Source organism: Talpa occidentalis, unplaced genomic scaffold (genome assembly GCF_014898055.3).
Source record: "Talpa occidentalis isolate TD23 unplaced genomic scaffold, MPIMG_talOcc4v2.1 talOcc4.16, whole genome shotgun sequence".
Classification (NCBI taxonomy): domain Eukaryota; kingdom Metazoa; phylum Chordata; class Mammalia; order Eulipotyphla; family Talpidae; genus Talpa; species Talpa occidentalis.
Window position 1 is genome coordinate 82,202,370 of NW_023601653.1, and position 21,170 is coordinate 82,223,539.

The 21,170-nt window shown below is 53.1% G+C and overlaps 2 protein-coding genes across 15 annotated transcripts in view; both read right to left on the bottom strand.

Moving 5' to 3' along the window:
- Positions 1 to 897: 897 nt before the first annotated feature.
- STAC3 (SH3 and cysteine rich domain 3) lies at positions 898 to 7,322 on the bottom strand. Of its 2 annotated transcripts, XM_037515044.2 has the most exons (12): positions 6,472 to 7,322; positions 5,698 to 5,764; positions 5,178 to 5,445; positions 4,884 to 4,981; positions 4,623 to 4,695; positions 3,711 to 3,808; positions 2,012 to 2,078; positions 1,786 to 1,835; positions 1,456 to 1,541; positions 1,300 to 1,351; positions 1,072 to 1,209; positions 898 to 999 (listed from the first exon to the last, which is right to left on the bottom strand). In XM_037515044.2, the coding sequence occupies exons 2-12, from the start codon at positions 5,761 to 5,763 to the stop codon at positions 901 to 903; spliced, it is 1,095 nt and encodes a 364-aa protein (XP_037370941.1). In that variant the 5' UTR covers position 5,764; positions 6,472 to 7,322; the 3' UTR covers positions 898 to 900. The 2 variants fall into 2 exon arrangements, with proteins under 2 accessions (XP_037370941.1, XP_054552706.1); XM_054696731.1 differs by lacking the exons at positions 5,178 to 5,445; positions 6,472 to 7,322 and having other exon boundaries at positions 901 to 999; positions 5,698 to 5,726.
- A 1,166-nt stretch (positions 7,323 to 8,488) lies between these two features.
- R3HDM2 (R3H domain containing 2) overlaps positions 8,489 to 21,170 on the bottom strand; it is a 124,366-nt gene continuing 111,684 nt past the window's right edge. For 12 of the 13 annotated variants that reach the window (XM_054696728.1, XM_037515046.2, XM_054696726.1 and 9 more), the window contains 9 exons: positions 20,963 to 21,089; positions 20,543 to 20,703; positions 19,960 to 20,114; positions 18,437 to 18,537; positions 13,929 to 14,098; positions 12,746 to 12,893; positions 11,043 to 11,140; positions 10,619 to 10,703; positions 8,489 to 9,796 (listed from right to left, as the gene is read on the bottom strand). In XM_054696728.1, the coding sequence (XP_054552703.1) occupies positions 9,456 to 9,796; positions 10,619 to 10,703; positions 11,043 to 11,140; positions 12,746 to 12,893; positions 13,929 to 14,098; positions 18,437 to 18,537; positions 19,960 to 20,114; positions 20,543 to 20,703; positions 20,963 to 21,089 (1,386 nt within the window). In that variant the 3' untranslated portion in view covers positions 8,489 to 9,455. The remainder of the gene's footprint in view (positions 9,797 to 10,618; positions 10,704 to 11,042; positions 11,141 to 12,745; positions 12,894 to 13,928; positions 14,099 to 18,436; positions 18,538 to 19,959; positions 20,115 to 20,542; positions 20,704 to 20,962; positions 21,090 to 21,170) is intronic. The other variant, XM_037515050.2, reaches the window with a different exon arrangement.

Here is a 21,170-nt window from a genome sequence, read left to right on the forward strand (position 1 = left end):
TGCCCGCTCCGGCGACCACCGCGGCCGCCCCTGGCGGGGGCTGCCGGGCCCCCAAACTCCCCGTCTCCTTCAGCTCCTCCCCACACCTTCCCGCTCCCCGCCACCTGCTACCCTGACCGGGGCCGGCGCATTAGCATATTTGCATATGCAAATAACAACATTTGCATCCGGCGCGCCGCAGGGGGCGTCTCCGCGCGGGCGGCTGCTGTCGGCCCCGCGCCCTCGCCGCGTACCTGTCGCCGCGGGCTGGGGCCGGGGCGCGCGGGGGGGGAGGCCCCCCGGCCTCGCTGGCCGGGTTCCCGGAGGACTCGAGGCGGCGTTGCCATGGAGACGGCACGCACCCCGCCCCTCCCGGGCCCGGGGTCTCGGGCTGGCGGCTCCGGTCCCCCTCCCCGCCGCGCTCGCCAACCGAGGGCGCGCACCGCCCCCTGGCGGCCGGCCCCGCGAGGGCACCCCGGCCGCGGCGCGGCGGGCGGGGGCGCGGGCGCTGCCCGGGCGCTGCCCCGGGGACGAGCGACGGCGGCCCCGGCCCGGCTCCCCTTCCTTCGCCGACAGCGGGGCCCCTGCTGGCGGGCGCGCCCGTCTCCTCACCCCACCCGCCCGGCGCGCGCGGCTCTCGGGTTACCCCACGACGTGCCCTGAGGCCCGCGGGGTCCCCCGCGCCTCCCGCTCCCTTCGGCGTCCAGAAGCCAGACAGACGTGTCATTTTGTCCAAACTTTAACACATTCCCGGCATTTCACAGCTTCACTGCCCCCCGCGCCTGCCAGTGGGGACCTTCCCGGCTCCGGTGCCGGCACCGAGGCCCAGGGCTGGCCGCGGCGGCTCCGGTGCCGGCACCGAGGCCCGGGCGGAGCCGGGCCCTCCCCGAAGGCCCGCGCCGCCCGCCGTCGCCGAGCCGCCTAGATCTCCTCCAGGAAGTCGGCGGGGAACAGCCCCACCTTGCGCCCCGTGGACACCTTGACGTAGCCCCCGGCCTCCTCGCCCTTCTGCACCACGATCTGCGGCGGGAGGGCGGGGTCAGGCGCGGGGCCGCGGCCGGGGCCACGCGCCCCCACGAGCCCGGCGGCTACCTGGTCCTTCTTGAGCGTGATCTGCCCGATCTCCCGGTTGCCCACGAAGGAGCGGGTCACGCGGTGCACGCGCTCTCCGCAGCGCACCCGGATGATGAAGTTCGGAGGGAAAAATCCGACCTTCTCCCCGATCTTCCCCTGGGGGGGCGGGTGGGAGCGTCGGTCTCGGCCCGCGCCCCCCCCAACGCCCCCCCGCCCCCCGCCCCCGGCCCCGCCCCCCTCTCTCACCCGCCACCATTCCTCATTGGAGTCGTCGATCACCGTGATCTTCTCTCCCGGCCTGGGGGGGACCGACCCGTCACACACCTGCGCTCAAGCCCAGCCCCAACATCCGAGCGGCCCCCCCCCCGCCCCCAGCACACCCCACCCCATCCAAGGCCTCACGGGAAATCCAGGTCGTCCTTCTCCCGGGCCTTGAACCGGTAGAGAGCCACGAAGTAATGCGACTGCTGGAAGCCGGGCTGCTTGTGCTGCGGGGAGAGGCGGCAGTTTCAGGGCTCCCGCCCCCCACCCAGGCGCAGGCGTCCCCGCAGGGCATCCCGGACAGCATCCCCACTGGCCTCCAGGCCCCCCAGGGAAGGTGCTGGTGTGTGCGTGTGTAGAAGGCGGCTGAGGTGGGAGTCCACGGGCCCAGCGTGAGCTCCAGAGCCCGGTGAGTGGGGCAGATGTGGGGGCGCAGGGGACGAGGGTCCCCACAGGGGAAAGGATTCTCACTTTGTCGTCGGGAGTCTTCTTTTCAGTCCTCTTCTCCCCGTCAGGGTTTCCTGGGGTGGGACATGCCAACAGATTGCCCCTGGCTCCGGAGGGTGGTTCTCATTCTGTGGAAGCGCCTCTTTCCATCTCATCCCCAAAGCCGCGAACCCTCTGCCCCCCTCTCCTGAGCTAGGGCTGAGGCCCTGACTCTATTCCGTCTCCGTGGACAGAAGTGGGCTCCACTCACCACCCTGAGGTCTGCCCTCCTCGGGTCTGGCAGACTCTGGCTCCTCTTCCATCACGGCTGCTAGAGGCTGGAGGGGGCACCAGAGTTAGGGTGTTGTCTTGGGAGCCCAATGTTAGGCCAGGAACTAGAGACCAGTCACCCACACTATGCCTCCGTGTCACTAATGACCGGGCGCCCAGTGTCCTGCAAAGTACGGCCATGGCGGGTGGCAGCGATGCCTACGTGAAGACTGACCAGTCTCCCTGTCATTTTGTTACTGATCCTGATTTGCGCCCTGGAGCAATACAGAAGACGCGCGGCCCCTGAGGCCGGCTGGCATGGCCGTCCTACCTTCTCTAATCACTCTCAGCCCGTTCAAATCACCACAGGCTCTGATTCCAGGAATAAAAGAAAAACGGGCAGCAGAGTCTGTAGACTCTTTAGAAGACAAGAGAACCCCAGACATTTCTGGAAGCGGCCAAATCACAGTGCTGGTGCCGGATGAGGCACCGTTCACCCCATAGAAATCCCTAATTTGCACCCAACATCCGCGTCCACTGCTCTGAGGCTAGATCTTTGATTGTTTTTGTGCAGTTGATTTTTTTTTTTTTTGATCCAAGAACAGATACAGGCATTTTTCTCTATAGAATTTCAAATTATTTTTGTTTTTACCCTTTCTCCTAGTCTGTAAGATTTTAAAATATATTCGTTAGTGTATACGTTTTCCCTCCTAGGTGCCCCACAAACTTAATGGGTATACCATTTATACCTTCACTTGCACCCGGGAGGAAAAAGTCCATAGGTGAGGACTCTGGATCAAATCATGGCGGTTGGCCACAGAAACCTCCCTCTAGCCGGATACTTCTTGAAGAACTAGGATATTTTGGCTACTCTCATTCAGCCAATTCTAGGAATCCATCTGACTGTAACCATCATCACATGAGCCCATCCTGGCTGCCCAGAAAGATAACAAATGCTCACAAATTTCTTTCTGAACTGAATGTAAGTCTATGGCATTACCAACCGAGTAGCCCCATTATGAAGTAACTCCTGGTCACTAGCTTTGTGCCTCAGTTTCTCATCCATAAGATAAATGGGTCAGGGCCTCCCTGGTGGCACAAGGCGTTAAGCATCAGCACTATGAAGCTATCCGCAGCCACCAGCACGAGTTCAATCGCGGCCAGGGAGCTCCCCACAGGGCTCAGCAGACCTCTCCTGTCTCGCCCGCTGCTCCCCTCAGCAGTGTATTTTGTCAGTCTGCCTGTTCTGTTCCCTGCTCTGTCTCTGGTGAATCCTCTCACCCCCTACACCTCTGGCCTGTACCCCAGTTCTTGTATGCATAAATAAATAAATCTTAAAAAGAAAAAGATAACAGGTCAGACCATGACCTTTATGGATCCTTGCATGCATCTAGAATTCTCTGATTACTTGGCATGACAAGTTCTCTTTGCCAAATCCAGAAGTGCGTCTTTAGCCTCTGCTGCCTGGGGTCTAGCCTTGAGTTGGTTGTGGTGCTTTATCTAACAATTTCCTGGAGAAAACACTCTGTATGGCAAGAGTTCTTAAGAGACCTTCTGAAATTGTGTGCAAAAATGTCTGATGCATTGTGTGCGATTTTAGGGGAAGATGATTCCTAGCTTCTGTCAACTTTCCAGAGGGCAGACAGGTTCTGCTCCATTGGGTCTCTGGAGAGGACCTCAGTAGAAGGTCTGGTGCTCACATTTTTCTTATCTGCCTGTCCCTTCTTCCGTTCCTTGTTTGCCATGATCACCCCAGTGCGCAGGGTTTCAAACACAGGGTCATTGTGATTGGCAGCAGCTGGTAGGGATGGGAGAAGAAAGACATTACTGGGGAGGCAGAGCAAGGCTTGGAGCAGGACACCCCCTAGGGGAGAGCTGGGATTGAAGACTGTGGGTCTGGGTGTGTGTAGGGCTGGGGAAGGGGCCAGCTGGGCATACCTAAGTCATCAGCCTATGCAGAGCTCTAGAACATCAGTGGATGCGTAACGATGGAGAAGCAAATTGGCGCGCACCCTTAGGCAGAGCATTACATGATGATGGAAAGACAGCTTTGCTGGTAAGCTGCTTGGGAGTTGGGGAATGCTCGGAATCCTAAGAAGAGTGGTCCCTTCCGGCTGGCTTTTGCTCTGCCGAGTGGCATATGCAGGCTGAGTGCAACCAACTGGGTTCTCCTCTGTCTATGCATGCTCCTCAGTGTTCAGCCTCTCCTCCAAACGGTGCAAAGTGTCAAGCCCCGCCAGATGATGAATCTGCCCAGGCTGCCCACAGCCCCTCATCTGGCATATTCTGTTGAGGAGGGCAGTCTAGGACCCTTGTTTGTGATCAGACATGGTTTTGCCCATGAAGAGTACAGACTTTGAAGTCAGGCAGATGAAGGTGTCTGTTTTGGCCGTCTCTGGCTGGCTGGACAGAGCCCCTGCTAAATCTCCTTCCCTTGGCTAAAAACCAGTAAATTATTGTCTCTGCATCCAAGACGGCTAAAATATGAACAGGTTAAGAGAGAACCACGGGAAATAGAATCTTTCTGGGTCAGTGTTTGGTTTCCAAAACTAGACGTGGTGCTGACACCACCCCTGGGCTCGCCCACCCCTCAGTCCCCCCGGGGCACTTACAGGGATCCTTGACGCAAGCGAACTGCTGGTTGCTGTAGAGCGGGGAGCTGTAGGCCCGATGGAAACCAGGGGGCTGTCGAGTGGGATGGGAAGCAGCATTAGAGACAGCAGGGAGGCCCCGGCACTCCAGCTACCCGAGTGCTTGCCCTTTCTTAGAGCAGCAGGCGGAGAAGACCAAGCAGGGACCCAGGAGGGATGGCCTGAGGAGGGACGGGCCGCACGTCCCTCCCGCCTGCGCTCTTGCCCCCAGAGCCTACTCACGATCTTGCCGAAGCACCTCTGCATCTCCACGTAGGACTGACAGTGCTCGTGGATGTTCGTTTTGCAGTTCTTGCACCGGAGCCCGAATTTGTTGTTGACTTGGGAGAGGGGAGAACCCTCGGGTGAGGCCCTGACTTCCCTCCCTCGGGGCCTCCGCTTCTACTCTAGCTTTCAGGCTCCTTTCTGCTGAGACTTGACACCTCGGTCTCTTAACAGCATTTCCTTAAAGTCAGCCCTCACCTGGCCTGCCTGGCCCCCGCCCCCGCCGTCTCGCCACCTCCCGCCACAACTCACGCACAATCATCCGGGCACAGACATCACAGAACTTGGGTTTCTTGAAGTAATGGTCTTTGAATTTGTGGGGTTTATCATTGACGAGCTTGGGAGGCTCTGGGGGCGGCTCCTCCTCCTCCTCCTCTTCCTCCTCCTCCTCCTCATAGATGTAGTAGATCGGGCCCCCCCCAGCACCCACTGCCTCCCCGTTGGCCTGGGGCTCGGGGGGAAGCTCCATCTCCTTGGTCTCTGTGGATTCCTTCCTGAACAACCGCTTCAGCCGCTGAAGCTGAGGGGGAGGGAGTAGATGTTAAACACCTGCCCTCCTCTCTGGAGTAGGTGAGCTGGAGCTAACTGGCTGTTTTTCTAGCCTGGAACAAGGGACACCCCCCAGGATTAGGGGGTACTGGGGACGGCAGGTATTGGCTAGCATTCTAACAACATGTTCAACACACACACATGAGATTAAGCCAAGCACTTTGCTTCAAGGCCGCAATGGCTTCCCAGCTCCCACACCCAGTGGTCAGAGGTCCAGACTCACCCCGCTTTGCTGGGTCTCTGCTGGGAAGGAGGGCTTAGGAGACTCCAGCACCTCCTTTTCTGTCATCCTGCAAGAGGTTGGACCCCACTGTGAAATCTAACCCCTGACTTCCCACCCCCACCCCCTTCTTGTCCCTTGAAGTATAATAGGGGTGATCCGTGAAGGAGAGACTTTGGGAGAAATAGGATTAAGCAGAGATCCTTCGACAGAGCAGATTCCTGGAGGTCCAGAGAAAACCTCAACAGGCCAGTGAACTACTTAGCCAGTTTCTCAAACCAATAACCCGCCTCCGCCCTGAGGAGCGACCCCAGAGTTCACAGTGCTAACGCGGTGCCCAAGGCTGCAGGCCTTAGGGGTTTTCCACAGGAACTCTGTTTCTCCTGGGGAGCTGTGAGCAAGAGCTAGGACATACACCTCCCAGACCTCCTTTCTTGAAGAGGTGGCAAGTGCCCGCGTGCCCAGGGGCTAGGTCTGGGCATTTGTGCCCCCTACCTTTCTTGAGCCCCTAGGGCCCAGTGCCTTGTTCCAAGCCTGTCTCAGACCTCAGCTATTTTAAGTTTTCAGAGTAATATGAGCCTTTCCTTTCCTGCTCCCGTCCCTGACCCCACCTCCACTCCACCCTCTAACCCTAGCTTTCATTCTGGAATAATTATTTCACTCCTAAAGGCCAAGCTACTCCCAGACAAGGAAAGATATAAAGAAGCTGAGTAGACGGTGGACTAGGGGAGCAGGGGTGAAGAGCCCTGGAAACGGAAGGATGAAGAGGCAACTTACGTTTGGGATTCCCTAAGTCAGCCCACAGTCTGTGGAGGGAAGAGGGTGCCCCCGGGTCCTGCTGGTGGTGTTGGGAGGACTGGTCCGCTTCCTTGGGGGCTAAACCTGTCCCCACCTCCGCCCCAGCAATGCCCTTTACTCACACCAGCTACCCAGATGGTATTTGCAGACCTCTGAGCCTCTTGCCTTGGTGTCAGGGTGAAATGACAGGGCTGGAGGGAAGTGGACAGCTGAGACACAGCTGACACGGAGAAATTGGACACGGGAGGTCTGGGCAGGGCTGGCCCCTGACTGCTCCCATCCCCCACAGCTGCTCTCCCTGGCTTCCCACCGACGAGCAGATCAGTGCTGGCTAACTTCGGGGAAGGACAGTGTCTGTTCACGTTTCGTGCTCACTTGGGTGACGGTAAATGAATGAAGGTAAAGCTGACTCATTAACAACATTCCCCATCCCCTTTCCCAAGATCCACCTCGACCCCGACTCCCCCACACTGTTTTCTGACGGGCATGTGTTTCCAGCCTCTGAGCACTGATCTAGCCTCAAATCTTGAGAAGGGAAGGGCTGGAGCCAGCGAAGAAAGGAAAATGTGAATCCTTTGAACTCTCCTGTCAGCCAGGCTAGAGCGAAGAACACGGAGTGTGGCTTGGCCTCTCCGGTTGCCTGCCGACTCCTCCCTGTTTCTCTACAATCTGGTCCGTGAGTGAAGGGGATTGTTAGAGCCAGGCTGGGACCTCCAGCTGAGGGGCTTTGGGGGAGTCAGGGTCTAATGATGAGGTGGAGACGGCCCTGTTAACAGTGGACAGAAGGTAAAAGCCGCCATATGAGTTGTTCCGTCTGTAAGACGTGGCCCTTCCCTGTGAGGACTGCCGGCTCCTGGATGGAGACCCTCTGAGCCTCACACTTCCTAAGTCACTTTAGTCTCTAAGTGCATCTTCCTCCTCTGGCGCCCCAGCACGGGAAGCGATGGGCCAGCGAGACGCCTGGCGCTCTCATCTCACGGGACGCAGCTTTCTCCTACTCTGGGCTGAGACTCGGCTGAGACACCCTCATCCCTGAGGAGAGCAATTTGGAAGAGGTGTGTAGTGTTGCTTTAGTCCTTGCATCTGTAAGAAATAAAGGATGACATTGGAGGTAGGGTTCAGACAAGCTTCAGAGGAGCCTGGTTAAAGATAAGCTACCCAGGGCCTCCCCGGTGGCGCAGCGGTTGAGCGCTGGGTTGCGAAGCTGCCCGCAGCCTCTTCAGCGCTGGTTCGATCCCTGGCTGCTCCCTGGCCACCGGAGGAGGGTCCCTCATGGCGCGCAGACCTCTCCTGCTGCCTGCTGCTCCCCTCAGCAGTGTCCTTCGGTCCTTCTGCCTGCTCTGCCCCCCGCTCTGGCTCTGGTGAATTCTCTCACCCTCCCGCGCTTCTGACTGTACCCAGTGCTTGTATACATAAATAAATGAATGAATGAATGAATGAATCAATCAATCTTAAAAAAAAAAAAAGATAAGCTACTCAGACCCCAGAAATTTCTAGGGCAATGCTCTTGGTCATTTCTACCTACTGTCCTTATTCTCTTTTTAAGGGTGGGTGAGACAGAACAGCCCTGATCGGACAGGCTGCAGAACAGAGCGAACGCCACGAAGTCTGAGAGAGAAGGAAAGATCCACTTTGTAGGCAGGTGACTTCTTTTCTTTACCTTTCTTCAGCTGCACAGGCCAGGAAATGCTGTGTACTCCTGGGCATTTGTGCCCCCTACGTTGGCACTGCAAATTCAACTGATTGTAGTTTTTATTTTAAAAAATATCCACTTCTGTCCCTGCCAGGTAGAACCCAATCTGTTGGCTTTGGCATTACACAAAAGGTCCAAGCAATCCCTTCATCCCTGACGAGTTTTCAGAAGCTCAGAGAGGTATGAGACTAGCTCATCTCAAGCCAGGTCTGGACCTCACTGCCCCCCCCCCCGCCAGCCCAGCCGTGAAGGCCCTCAGCATCTGGGAACTTAACAGTTGAAGGAACCCCAGAGGTCACCCAGGCAATGCTAGTCTTTTATCTCACCGAGATGCAGAGTTGGGAGGTGATGTGCTCAATGAACCACCGGAGGTGGCAGAGTCAGGAGAGCCCAGAGCCAAGGTCCCATTAGAGACCCAAGTGTGTATCAAGATTTGGGGGAGGCCGGAGGGAAAAATGTTCGGAAGATGTGCACAGCGTCGGGGAGAGCCGTCCCAAGCCACGTCATTCCCTCTGGTGCCGCGGGGCTATACGCACCCAGAAGCTCCACCCCGACCCACACCAGCGTGGCAAGAGAGAAACAGGGACTGACGTCCAGTGACAGGTTTGTTTTTTTTTTATATTTAAAAACAAAATCAACCTCCCCCCAAATAAATCCCCAAACAAACAAAAAAATCAGATTAAATAAAATTTACAGTGAATATACCCAGCAAACATCTTTATGTGCAATTAAATACTGTGTCTGTTACTGCGGCACGAATCTCAAACAAACAATATACGAGTGTTCCGGGGTGTGGGGAGAGGCCCATGTTTTAACTCTGAGGGGCTTGGGGGGACAGGATGGGGGAAGTGAGAGAAAGGGGAAATCAATTTTGTTTTTCTTAATTCTGTCCATATAAATATATTCATAAAGACCAAAAAAAAGGGGAGCTTGCGATGGCAAGGGGGTGGGAGACTGGGGAGGACGGGCCCTCCCGATTCCACCTGACCGAAGAGATACAAAAGAAATGAGTTTCAGGGCAGGAGAAGAAATGAAAACCAAGGTGAGGCCGGGAGGAGAGGGGAAGCAGGGGGGCCCGAGCAAGGGGAGGGGGCGCCCCTGACAGGGGGGTGAGGAGTCCGGTCCAGTGTCAGTGTCTGTTCCTGTCTTCACGCTGCCGTCTTCGCTCTGCTCGGCCACCCTCACTGGGCCTCTGGCTGTGCCCCGTCAGGCTCCCTCAGCCCCCGCCCCGCCCAGCCCCAGCGCCGCCGCCGGCCCTTCCCCTGCTCGTCTATTGGGAGCTGGCTCGCTCCAGGATCCGCAGGTCATAGTTCTTTTTGGCCACTCGAAGTTTGAAGCGACTCACGGAGTTGTTGAGGCGAAGGGAGGCGTTCTGGGCAGCCAAGGGGCTGGGGAATACAGCCACGATGGTGTACAAGGCAGCGAGGTCCGCGTGGCGGCCGTTCTCGGCAGTCCCGCCGCTGTCCCCCCCGCCCCCTCCAGGCAGCCCCTGAGCATCCTTGAGCCACTGGATCTTGGCGCCGGACATGGCGAGCTGAGTGAAGAGTTTGTCCGCCTCTGTACGGGTGATGCCCTCGGGGAGATCTGTCACCTCCAGCACCCGCCCCAGGACTGGAAGGGGAGAGAGGACACGGTTGTGAGAGATGCAGAGGAGGGAGAACTGGATAGTGGCCTGGCAGAGACGTAGCCAGCTGACTAGGTCTGTCACGAGATTCTCAGAAGTCCAGCCTCTCCCCCTTAGCCCTCCCTACATGATCCCCATCCCAACTAGGATCAGGGCAACATGGAGGAAAAAGGAAGCTTTCTCCTCTCTTAGGCAAGGAGAGACAGAGAACCAGAATCCCCAGATTTAAGACCTGGTGACATTTACCTCAGTTCTTTCACTGGGTTTGTGGCTGTGAAGGGAGCGGGACTCTTGCTGACATTCCTTCACAAAGTCAACAGTCCAATCTGAATTAGGTCCCAGAGTTCCCGTCCCAGAGGCTGGCCCAAAAAAATTCCTCCTTCTTATCTAGGAAAGTCAGTTTCCCTTTCTTTCCTTTTTTAACAAAATGCTCCCAATAGGAGAAATCCCGAGAGACCATAATGCTGACCCCGGAGGCCTGCAGGAGGAATCACTGCCCTCTAGTCTCTGTCAAGCTTCTCTCAAACCGGTGCTTGGACTGCCAAGGTAGATATCCAAGATTAGGGTCCCGCTGATAACAGACTCAGCACCCCCCTCAGCTAGTCCCAGTTTTCACCAGGCTCTTGCCCGGGCCTGGGATGACCTGGTGAGAAGGACCAAGATCCTTCACTTGTCAACTTCTCCTGTTCTTGAGTATGAGCGGGTCTCATCTCCGCTCCCCACCTGAGACTGGCTTCCCCCATCCTGTGCTGCCAATGCAGCGGGGAGGGTGAGACCTTTTCTCAGGGGTTTGGCATCGGGTCACTCACCAATATCTGCTGTCCCCAGGTCAGTGGAGGCAGACTTGAGTGCTTGTCTTTTGCTCCGGTTTCCATGCTTTAATCCGCTCTGTCCCTTCAACATTTCAAAGGCAACATTCATCCTGGGCAAACAGCACAACTGCCACGCATCCCTATGTCTGGCTGAGAGACTTGAGGGGCAGTACCCAAGCCCGAGGACACCACCACACCAGGCAGGCAGAGTGACCACAGAGTGACCACTGAGAGACAAAGCCCCTCCTTCTTGGCACCGGGCTCAGGAGGGAGGAAGGCGTACAGGGCGGGGGTACTCTGTTCACCCTCTGTGTGTTGTCTCCCTTGTCCACCCAGCTGGTGAAGACGGATGGCTCAGAGCCAGGGTCCGGGGGAGAAGGGCAGGGGTCTGACGGCCCTGTGGCTAAGGGGAGATTCCTACCTGATGCACCGAGTAAGATGACTGACCGTGAAGCAGGGGCGGGCAGATGGACAGATTGTACTGTAATGGCTGGCCCAAGAGGGGGTACCGCCCATCACCTAGGGAGGAAGAGCAGAGAGTTTTCCAGGAGCTTGAGCTTCATGGCATGAATTTTACGAGGCTCCGGAGGGCGCTAGAAATGGATACAACAAAACACACCACCCCTATTTTTCCTGTGGTGAGAGTGACCATGTGGCGAGTTTACTAGCCGTCTCCCTTCCTCAGCTCACCGGCTCTCGGCTGCGCCTCAAAGACGAATGAGGCGATTAGGCTCCTTTACCCCTGAAGAGGGTTCTGTGCCTATAGACAAAAAGCCCTGGAGGAAACCCACAGATTCCCCGGAATGTCTTCTTTGTCTCAGGTAGCCCATCTCCTCTCCAAACCCAAGGCCTGGGTTTCTGGCTCACGGGAGAGGCAACACGGTGCAGAGGCTAAAAGGACAGACTCGGAGCCGGAAAGCCTGGTAAAAATCCTGGCTCTGTTACTCAAAATGGATGCTGGGTACAGCCCCCCCCCCACCCACTTTGCGTTGCTGGGGAAGTTAAACGGATTTAAGATACATGAAGCGGTTACAGCAGAGCTTGGTATGTATTAAGCACCAGAAGTGTTACCTACGTATTAATAGAGGCATGTTTATTTATTTATTTATTTGTTTTGTTTGTTTGTTCTGTTTACACATGCACTGGGTACAGTCAGAAGCGCGGGAGGGTGAGAGAATTCACCAGAGCCAGAGTGGGGAGCAGAGCAGGCAGAAGGACCGAAGGACACTGCTGAGGGGAGCAGCGGGCGGCAGGAGAGGTCTGCGCGCCATGTGGGACCCTCCTCCGGTGGCCGGGGAGCAGCTGGGGATCGAACCGGCGCCGCAGAGGCCGCGGGCAGCTTCGCAACCCAGCGCTCAACCGCTGCGCCACCGGGGAGGCCCGTTACCTACGGATTAATGTTAATAAATATTATATGTCAAAGCACTTAAAACTTTTATTTTTTTTTAAAAGATTTTATTTATTTGTATGTACAAGAATGGGGGTGTAGGCTCAGTGGGTGTATGTGCAGGGGTGAGGGGATTCACCAGAGACAGAGTGGGGAGCAGAACAGGCAGATCCACTGAAACACACTGCTGAGGGGAGCAGCGGGGACACAGGAGAGGTCTGCTGCACCATGTGGGGAGCTCCCTGGCCAGGGATCGAACTCAGGCCGCAGTGGCTGACGACAGCTTGATAGCACTGAGACTAACCGCTGTGCCACCAGGGAGGCCCTGTCACCTTATTTTCACAATGCTTCTGACAACCAAGACAGAAAGTAGATGAGATTGATTATTACCATCTGAGGTGTGATTAATTCCATTTTATAGATGAGAAACTGAGGTCTGATTCCAGGTTTAAGTAACATGCTCACATCACATAGCCAGTGGTAGAACCAGAATCTGAACTCAAGTCTTCTGTTCACATCCAGTGATCTAAAACGGTAATATTTCTGTATTTCTAGTCCTCAGACTTAGTACTGATGGGTTAAAATTTTTGGTTCATTAGAAAGTTTGGTGAACTCCTTTCCCCAGCTCATAGTCCTGCCTTACCTGGCAGTGAACAGTACGTAAAGGAGGTTACACATTCTTTAATGCAAGGTTAATTAATCACCTTGACAGAAGCCCGCCCTAACCTACCCCTTACCCTGTGCTGGACCCCCAGGTCGGGGGAACTGTGTGAGGACGGGGAGGGCACTGAGTCCTGTGCAGACGCTGCTGAGGCTGGTGACCGGAGAGGGTGCTGGAGACTGGGTGGGGGAAGTGACGGGGCTGCTGCTCAGCTGCGTGCTGACCTGCGCGGAGAGAGGACACGTTACACAGTCACCAAGCGTTGCCCTCTGGACGTTCCTGTGGCTTGGCCTAAAAGTCACGTTCCGCAGCACACGTCTCTGGCTGAACCCTGCCAAAGTCAGACTATTTCTTCTCACTACCCCTTGAGTCCCTAATTAATTTGCATTATTTTAAGATGTACTTTTTGACATATCTTAAATATTCTCTTAGTATTTTCAAGTATGTGTCCCATCTGCCATCTTAGATACCTCAGGTTTCTCGCTTCCTTTCTTTTCTAGTCCTTAATTTTTTTTTATCATAGCAACATTGGTTTGCAATACTGCATATGATTTAAAAGAATAAGTTCACATTTCTTCAGATCTATATTACCACATCACCCCCACCACCAGAGCAGCCGTTATTCTCCACCATAATAGTCCTTTGGATTTCCCAGCTCCCACTCTCCCGCGCCGGCAGCCTCTATGCTATAGTCAGATTTCTATTTATCTGGTATAGTTCTGTCTGTTCCTTTTTCATGTTTCTCTATATTCCACATGAGTGAAATCATTCAGAATTCATCTTTCTCCTTCTAACCTTAGGTTTTTTTTTTTTTTTTAAAGATTTATTTATTTATGCATGCAAGAGCTGGGGTACAGGCCAGAGGTGCGGGGGGTGAGAAGGATTCACCAGAGACAGAGTGGGGAGCAGAACAGGCAGATCTACTGAAATCCACTGCTGAGGGGAGCAGTGGGGAGACAGGAGAGGTCTGCTGCACCATGTGGGTCAGTTCCCTGGTGGGGATCAAAATCAGGCTGCAGCAGTGGTAGTGTGATAGCGCTGAGACTTAACCCTTATGCCACCAGGGAGGCCCCAGACCTTAGGTTTCTTGAGACCTTAGGTTTAGATCCATTTCTTGTGTTTCTCTCCACAAAGTGCTAGGAAAAGACATGTAAAGAGGTTGCTTAGTCGATGGCAAAGATTACAGGGAGTAGAGATTAATCCCCGAGAAGAATCTGGTCCCATCCTTGCCAAGATAAAGCTTGGCTGCAAAGACTTACCTGGGGGCTACTGTCAGGGTTATACAAGTCTCCGGGTTTCTGCCCCCGCTGGTCCATGCTGTAATATTTACAGTGACTCCACTGGACCATGGATGGATTCTGGGGGGGCTGGGGTCCATTAGGGACATTCAGCTGCATGACCACCACACCTGGCCCGGAAGGTGACACTCCTAAGCGGACAGAAGAAAGAAGTTGGTTGTTAATTCAAACTAAAATCTGACCTTCCAGCTAGCCCTGAGTGGGCAAGTCAACAAGCAAATCCACCCACTCGCCTCAGGGTCACTTAAATTGCATCTTGCCAGGAATCTGAGAAAGCTGCTGATTGGTCTCTGACCCTCCCCTCAAGCCAGTGGACATCTGGTCAGGCCATGAGTCCCAGATGCCAGTGCTTCCCTGGTGTTCACCTGCTGAGGGTATTCTGGCATGTTTGGCATAAACCACTCCATTCTGTCAGAGAGAGGCATCACTGAATGCCCAAGACAGACTGCTCAAATGTCAGGGCACCGTACAGGCCCAGGCTGGGGCACAGGCCAAAGCCACAGGCACATGCAGGCTTTCCTGGTAATGGCTACATGTAAGGCAGGAAGAAGCAGTGTGATGGGCAGAGAGGAATGGGCAGGGATTTCATTTCCCTACAGGGGACTGTTCAGAGTGAGGGTTTGCTTTTGCCCTGCTAGGCCTTCTGTCAGGGGTGAGGCTGAGCTCATGTGTGGCAGTGGTGTAACAGGACTGGGGGTGTTGAGTGGGAAGACCTGCTGCAAAGCTGCTGTTTTCATGGCTCAGTGCTCTGGGACTGCAGCTGCTGCTGCCATCACAGCGCCTCCTGTGACAGGAAACGTTGAAGCCTCTGCCCTGGGCACAGTCATGCTGGGAAGTGAGAGTGATTGCTTTTCTCAGGTAGCTTCGGTCAAAAGGAAAGGAAAGCAGTGGTGGGAGATGTGGAGGGCAGCTCCGGGGACACGGCACCTGTCAGATGCTATCCTCCAGTCGCCAGTGCCCACACCCTCGAGGGCTCATCTGATCAGAGAGCACAAATACTCAGCGCAGCAGGCTCACTCCCGCATCCCCACCCCCGCAGAGGGGAACAGGGTATTCAGCACGGCTGCAGAAAGGCCACGGGAGAACCGCATGATTGTGGAATATCACGCATCTAACAACTCCCCCCTTATGACAGTAGCTCTGGGTATTTTATTTCTCCACCCTAAGACCCCACCTGCTCCAATATCCTCTACCAACAAAATTGCAATTGACCTCATTCAAACACTCCTTGCTACCTGAGGGGGGGGGGCAATGCAAAAATAATCAAATCTATAGCTTTTCTGGAAGGTAGCTCATAATCTGAGCTTAATGTCCTGAGCCAGGAAAGCGTGGGGGGATATATGAGCGTGCAGGGTGTGGGGACTAGCAAGGCGGTAGAAGCCCTCCCCAATACCAACATGTAACTCTAAGGAGCCATGAGGATCCCGAGGGGAGGAAAAGGACAAGGTCCTCCTGCTATTTTCTCTGATTCCACTAATAATAACAAAAGCCGGGGCTCTCAGCAGCAGCCTCAGTCCTGAGCTCCTCCCGTACCACATCCTCCCCACTGGCCTGGAGCAGTGTTCCTTCACTCAGCCGAGGATGGGAGCGGGGGTACTACTCCGCTGATGAGCTTATTTTTATGCTTCTCTTCCTCAAGCCAAAAGCAGGTGGCATCCGTTAGCAGTAAACTGTCACTATTTCTTCATGGACATGGCAATAAAAAAAATTAAGCAAACAGAAAAACCCTACCCGCCGCCCACTGTCAGCGCGTCCGTATAATGAGGCTGGGGGAGGCGCCTGGCTGGAGTGGGAAGGGGAGAGAGGGGCTGAATAAGGAAATCAATTTCAGCTTGAAGCTCTGAAAGGAGAAGGGACGTGTGAATGGCTTTTTAAGTGGCATCATTAAACCTGGGCAGAAAGGTCGATGGGGCAGAGCAAACCGTATAAATACAAACAGATGACATTTATGTCTGGCAGAATTGGATTTTGTTTGGTTGTTTTTGTTTTTTAAATCACCGAGGTAGAAGACTGATAAGGCTTTTGCCTCACCACCAGGAATCAAATCTATGGAAAGGAATGTCCAGAGAAATAAGGTCCACAGGCATCTTTCTTAAATTATCGGCTAGAATCAATAGTAGCTGGGTCTCTTCCCCTGCTGGTGTGGGAGAGGGATATACTCAGGGAGTGGGGAGGAAAGAGACTCAGCCCTGGAAATCCTTCAGTTACAAAATGAACCAGCAGGTATGCGAGAGGCTATTTCTGTACCACCTCCCTCTGGCTGTGCTGCTGTGTCACTATGAGTTGGGAGTCTGGGTGGACGTAGTGCGGCGACTTCACGTCTGCGTGCACCCTCCCCAGACAGGTGTCCCTGTAAGGGCCTCAAGGGGACTGCAAGCCATCATTTTGGTAGGAAGTCAAGTGTTTCCTGGGGTTATGTTATATCTGATAGTATAGTGGAAGAATTAAAGTCTAGGCCTGGAGGTAAACTGGGCAACTACAAAAATGTATTAATAAACCAGAACAGTTGTTCCAGGAATGGCCAATCCTAATCCCTGCCTTTATTTTTGGAAAAGTGACCATGTTGCTACAGGGAAGAAGGGCGGGTAACTGCCCCCTGAAGGTGACACAACCGTCCTGGGGGCTGGGCCTGGCTTCAGTCTTCCCAGTAAAGGGTAAAGTGGGGAGGGAGGCAGGAAGAGCACTTGTTTCTCCTCTTCCATTTCTTAGATTTCCAAGTGCAGGGATGAAGATTTAGCTCAGGGGCATGGTGAGGCGGCCTCTTGGCAAGCATGCGTAGAACAGCAGCCCATCACCACAAAGCAGCACACGGGGTCAACCAGGGTATCGAGGAGGAAAGGAAAAACAATAGAAAATTCCAGAGAGGCAAAGGAACTAGATGATGAAGAGGATTTCCTTTATTCCTACTGATTTGAAAAAACCCTGTATTACTTCCTTCCAATTTCAGACCAGAGCTCCAGTGCGCCAGCTTTCAGAACAATCCCTGTTTCAGTGTTCTGAGACTGGGTACTAGGCCCAGAGTAGGTAATGAAAAATTCTTTTTACTTGTTTTTTTTTGCTGATTCAAAGACACTGAATTTGAAGATGTAACTACAGAGACCCATCGGATATACTGACATACCACAAAAATGCCCACAGGCGCGCACACACACACACACACACACACACACTTACTTTAACAAACAGGGGAGAAAATGCCCTGAGGTACCAAGCGCCACCACAGACTACAGCAGGGTTCTCGGAGCTCGTTTTTGAAATTTCCATACCCCATCGGGGATTTTCAAGGTCAAGTATCCCTGGTGGACACTAGGAGAAACAGCTATGCAGGCCAATAATATAACAAAGGGTAAGGGCTATTAAATTTAAAATCTTTCAGCTTGCGGGAGACCATGTTTGGTCTGGATGAAGGGAGGTCATTGCTCCTTGAAGGTAAGACCTCATATCTTATAAGAAATATTAATTCTGGAATTCACTCCACAGCATTCAACATAGAGTTTAAAAAATCTTTTGTGAAAAGTAGTCCAAATACCTCCCTCACACCAGAAGAGGGCACTCCGACATTCCCACAACAGAGCCAAATGGAGATGACTGGAGGCTTCATTTAAGACTTTCTCCCCTCCAGAAGCCCTGGATTTTCTTTAACTGCAGTGTAATGTTATGTCAGGATGCAGTGAAGGGAAGCAAACAAGTGCAGCTGTACTTGGTTGTGGGGGGAGTTCTTGGCAAAGGCAGACGGTGAAAGGCTGCGTGGTATAAACCTATTCACCTGGGATAGCTGATGCCTTCAAAGAGGGCCTTTACCTATTTAACATGATATCCATTTATTATCCACTGGAAAGGAAGGAACAGAGTACAGAAATCTGTTGAAATGTACTGATTGAAGCTATAGCATAGCACAGAGGAAGTCAAAAGACCCAAGTTTAAGTTCTGGGATTGTGACCTGAGGCAAATCATTTGAGTCTTTGGGTCTTCAATTTCCTCCTCACAAAGCTGTGGTGAGAATTAAAATGATACAATGTATTTGAGCACATACAAAAACTGCTAAACACATCTAAGTTATGACTTGAAAAGCAGCCTTCCTCACACTCCTGAGAGGAAAAATAGTGAACGCAATTTACAGGAAGAATGACATAAGCATGTCTTGTCTCCAGGGCTTGGGAGCTATTGAGTGTAATATTGGATTTAGGGTCAAACAAAAAAAACAAAAAACAAGCGCCCCCCCCCCCCCCCGCACTCTACCCCTCAAGGAACCCAATCAGAGATGTGGATTCACAGCTTTCCTATGGGGATAGAGAAACCACCTCACCTCTCTGAGAGGTCAACTTCAGCACCCCTAGAAAACATACAAGCCAGTACTTTGGGGTCACAGTTGGGAGCAGAGGGAATCACTGTCTCTCCAGCCCTAGAACACATGTCCTCAACAGCATTTGCTCTCGCCAATGCCCAAGACCCCCCCACCATCCTCTTACCTGAGTACTGCTGTGGCATCTGTGGTGGGCTGCAGGGGGAGGGAGACTGAGGCATCTGGTACTGCTCAGAGCCAGGAGGTTGCAGAAACCCCACAGAAGGGCTGAGGAGAGGGAGAAGAGAGGAATGGGAAGGTGGTAGAGGGAGGAACGCAGTTCCTGGCAAACAGCTGCTGCTTCCTGGGCCTCCCCTGTGGGAAGCTGAGGCAGCTCCAAGCTATTCATTCCCAGACCAATTTGCCATGCAATTTCTAAAATCACTCATCAGTTCAAAGTTAATTATATATATTTGTACTTGATCATCTTTCAATTAGGAAGCTGCTAATCAGTGCTACAGATGGAATGTTAGTGACTCATGCTCTTTCCAACACTGTGGAAACAACAGACACAAACACGAGCACACATGTGCACACGCACACACACGCATTCTCAGAAACACAACAGAAACACAAGAGTGTGCCAGAGACAGACATAGTGCTGGGTAGGGCGTGCTAAGAACTAAGGAGAGTATGATTTAGGGTATTTACAAAGTGGCAAGCACAGACAGTCACCCCAAGACAAGACGGGGGAAATCCCCCACAAAACTCAAGACAGCACAAAGAAACACACAGCGTGAAAGAGACAGAGAGAAATACATCAGACTTGAGTGCTAGTTCTATCCCTGCTTTTAACCAGCTGTGTGACTTTGGGTAAGTTTCCTAACACACCTAGCTGTATTTTATTATTTATAAAAGAAAGGAGAAAAATACAAGGGGGGTAGGGGTGGAGTGGGCTGGAGTGGGGGGGTAAGACTATCTATCTTCTCACTCTACAGTTCTATTGGCTATGAGCTTTATCAAGACATATATAAATCGACACAGACATTGACAGACCACTAGAGATTCAGCCATGAATACTGAGGTGTCAAGAAAAATGTACATATATATATAGTCCAAATTGCTTCTAACAATGAGCAGTCTCTAGTCCATAGTTCTGAATTCTGCTGATTAGAAAAACATAAACTAGGATAAATTATTATTTTTTTTTAAGATTTATTTATTTATGCATACAAGAGCTGGGGTACAGGCCAGAGGCTGGGGGCGGTGACAGGATTCACCAGAGACAAAGTGGGGAACAGAACAGGCAGATTGACAGAAGTACACTGCTAAGAGGAGCAGCAGGCGAGTCAGGAGAGGTCTGCTGCGCCATGTGGGTTGCTCCCTGGCCGGCCGGGGATCAAACTTGACCTGCAGAGACTGCAGACAGCTTCATAGGTTGCGTCTTAGCCTCTTGCACCACCAGGGAGGCCCAAACCAGGGTAACTTATAAAGCCTCTGTCTCTGAAGCAAGAATTATTACCTGCCAAGGAGCTCTTCTGCAAATGTCAACAAGGAGATAAGGAGAATGAACTCCCCCTTTAATTCTTCCTGCTTTAGGATACCACTGGATCTTTATCCTTGACTTTATTTTCTTTGGCTGGTGCAAACAAATTCATGGTGGACAGTTCGCTGAGGGTCTGTGGGGATGTGCTCCTCTGGGGTGCTTACCTTGTACCATTCTGCTGGGCTGGCGGGATCACGCTGTAGTACACTGGCACGCCCCCTGCTGGGAGGCCCCCCTGGACAGACTGGCTCGCAGGAACCAGCATGGGTTGCTGGAAAGGCGGCTGCACCACGTTTTGCGAGTCGTTGCCCACTGGGACCTGGATAGAGACCAGAAGAGAATGACCACTGTACTACTAAGGAGTTCATCCAGAGAACAGTCTAGTCATCCCCAGGCCGGGACACTCTAACTTCTTTCCCTACATCTTGGAGTGCCTCTTCTCCTATCTGCCTAAAGGAAACGCTTACTGAGCTATCTTCATCCCCTCTCCCCAAACATCACCCTTGGGTATCTGACATAGAGGAAGGAGCCAGGATATATATTCATTTTCATGGCTGCAGAAAGACCAACCGATTTAAATAGGGACTCTTCTCAGATTCTCTGGACTTTCTTTCAAAAGAAAAAAACTAAAACTTTGAAGGGGGACATGAACAATATTTTAGTGCTGGAGTTGTCAGACTGGAAGGCTGGCCTCCTTTTCCTGATCCCAAGGACTGGCTGATCTTTCCCAACACAGAATGCACCCACTTGGTAAGAAGGCAGTGGAGTGTACTGAACCACCAGGCCTTGCATCTGGGCCCCCATGCTGCTTCTCTGGTTGCTGAGCAGGCCCTGGTTCTGTGGTTGCTGGACCCCTATCATGCCTTGGTAAGCCGCCGGCTGCTGGTTAGGCATCATGGGCTGTAAACCTGGGTGGGGCGGGGGGCGGGGGGCAAGACAGAGGCATTAGCACGGTCTCAACAGTGTGCAGCTCACACTCCATTAATAATTTCCCTTCTGTCTATTTTACCTTTTCTTTTTTTTCTGGAGATTCTGGATCCCTTTTTAGGATCCTGAACTATTTGCCCTTTATTTATTTATTTTTTAAATAGGGAAGGCAATTCTCATCTCTTCTCCAGTCTCCACCCTCCTCTATTCATTGCCTTTTGCAGCAGCAATTCCTCTTACCAGGTTGCTGGGATGGCTGAGGCAGCTGTTGACCACGTTGGGGGCTGTAGGCCACCGGGTGAGAGAGAGGTCGATATTGCTGGTTGGAGTTAGGATACTGTCCAGGGGGATAGTAAGAAACCTGGATCTAAGGTGAGAGGAAGCAGATATATGAGAGGGTCCCTCAAATTCAGTCCCAACATCCCTTAACTATTAAATGCATCAAAGC

Coding starts and splice junctions, on each gene's coding strand:
- STAC3 (XM_037515044.2), bottom strand. CDS start 5,763: ATGACAGAAAAGGAGGTGCTGGAGTCTCCTAAGCCCTCCTTCCCAGCA. Junction 3,809..4,622: donor CGCTTGCGTCAAGGATCCCT/GTAAGTGCCCCG, acceptor CATCCCTACCAG/CTGCTGCCAATCACAATGAC. Junction 1,210..1,299: donor CCAATGAGGAATGGTGGCGG/GTGAGAGAGGGG, acceptor CCGCCCCCCCAG/GGGAAGATCGGGGAGAAGGT.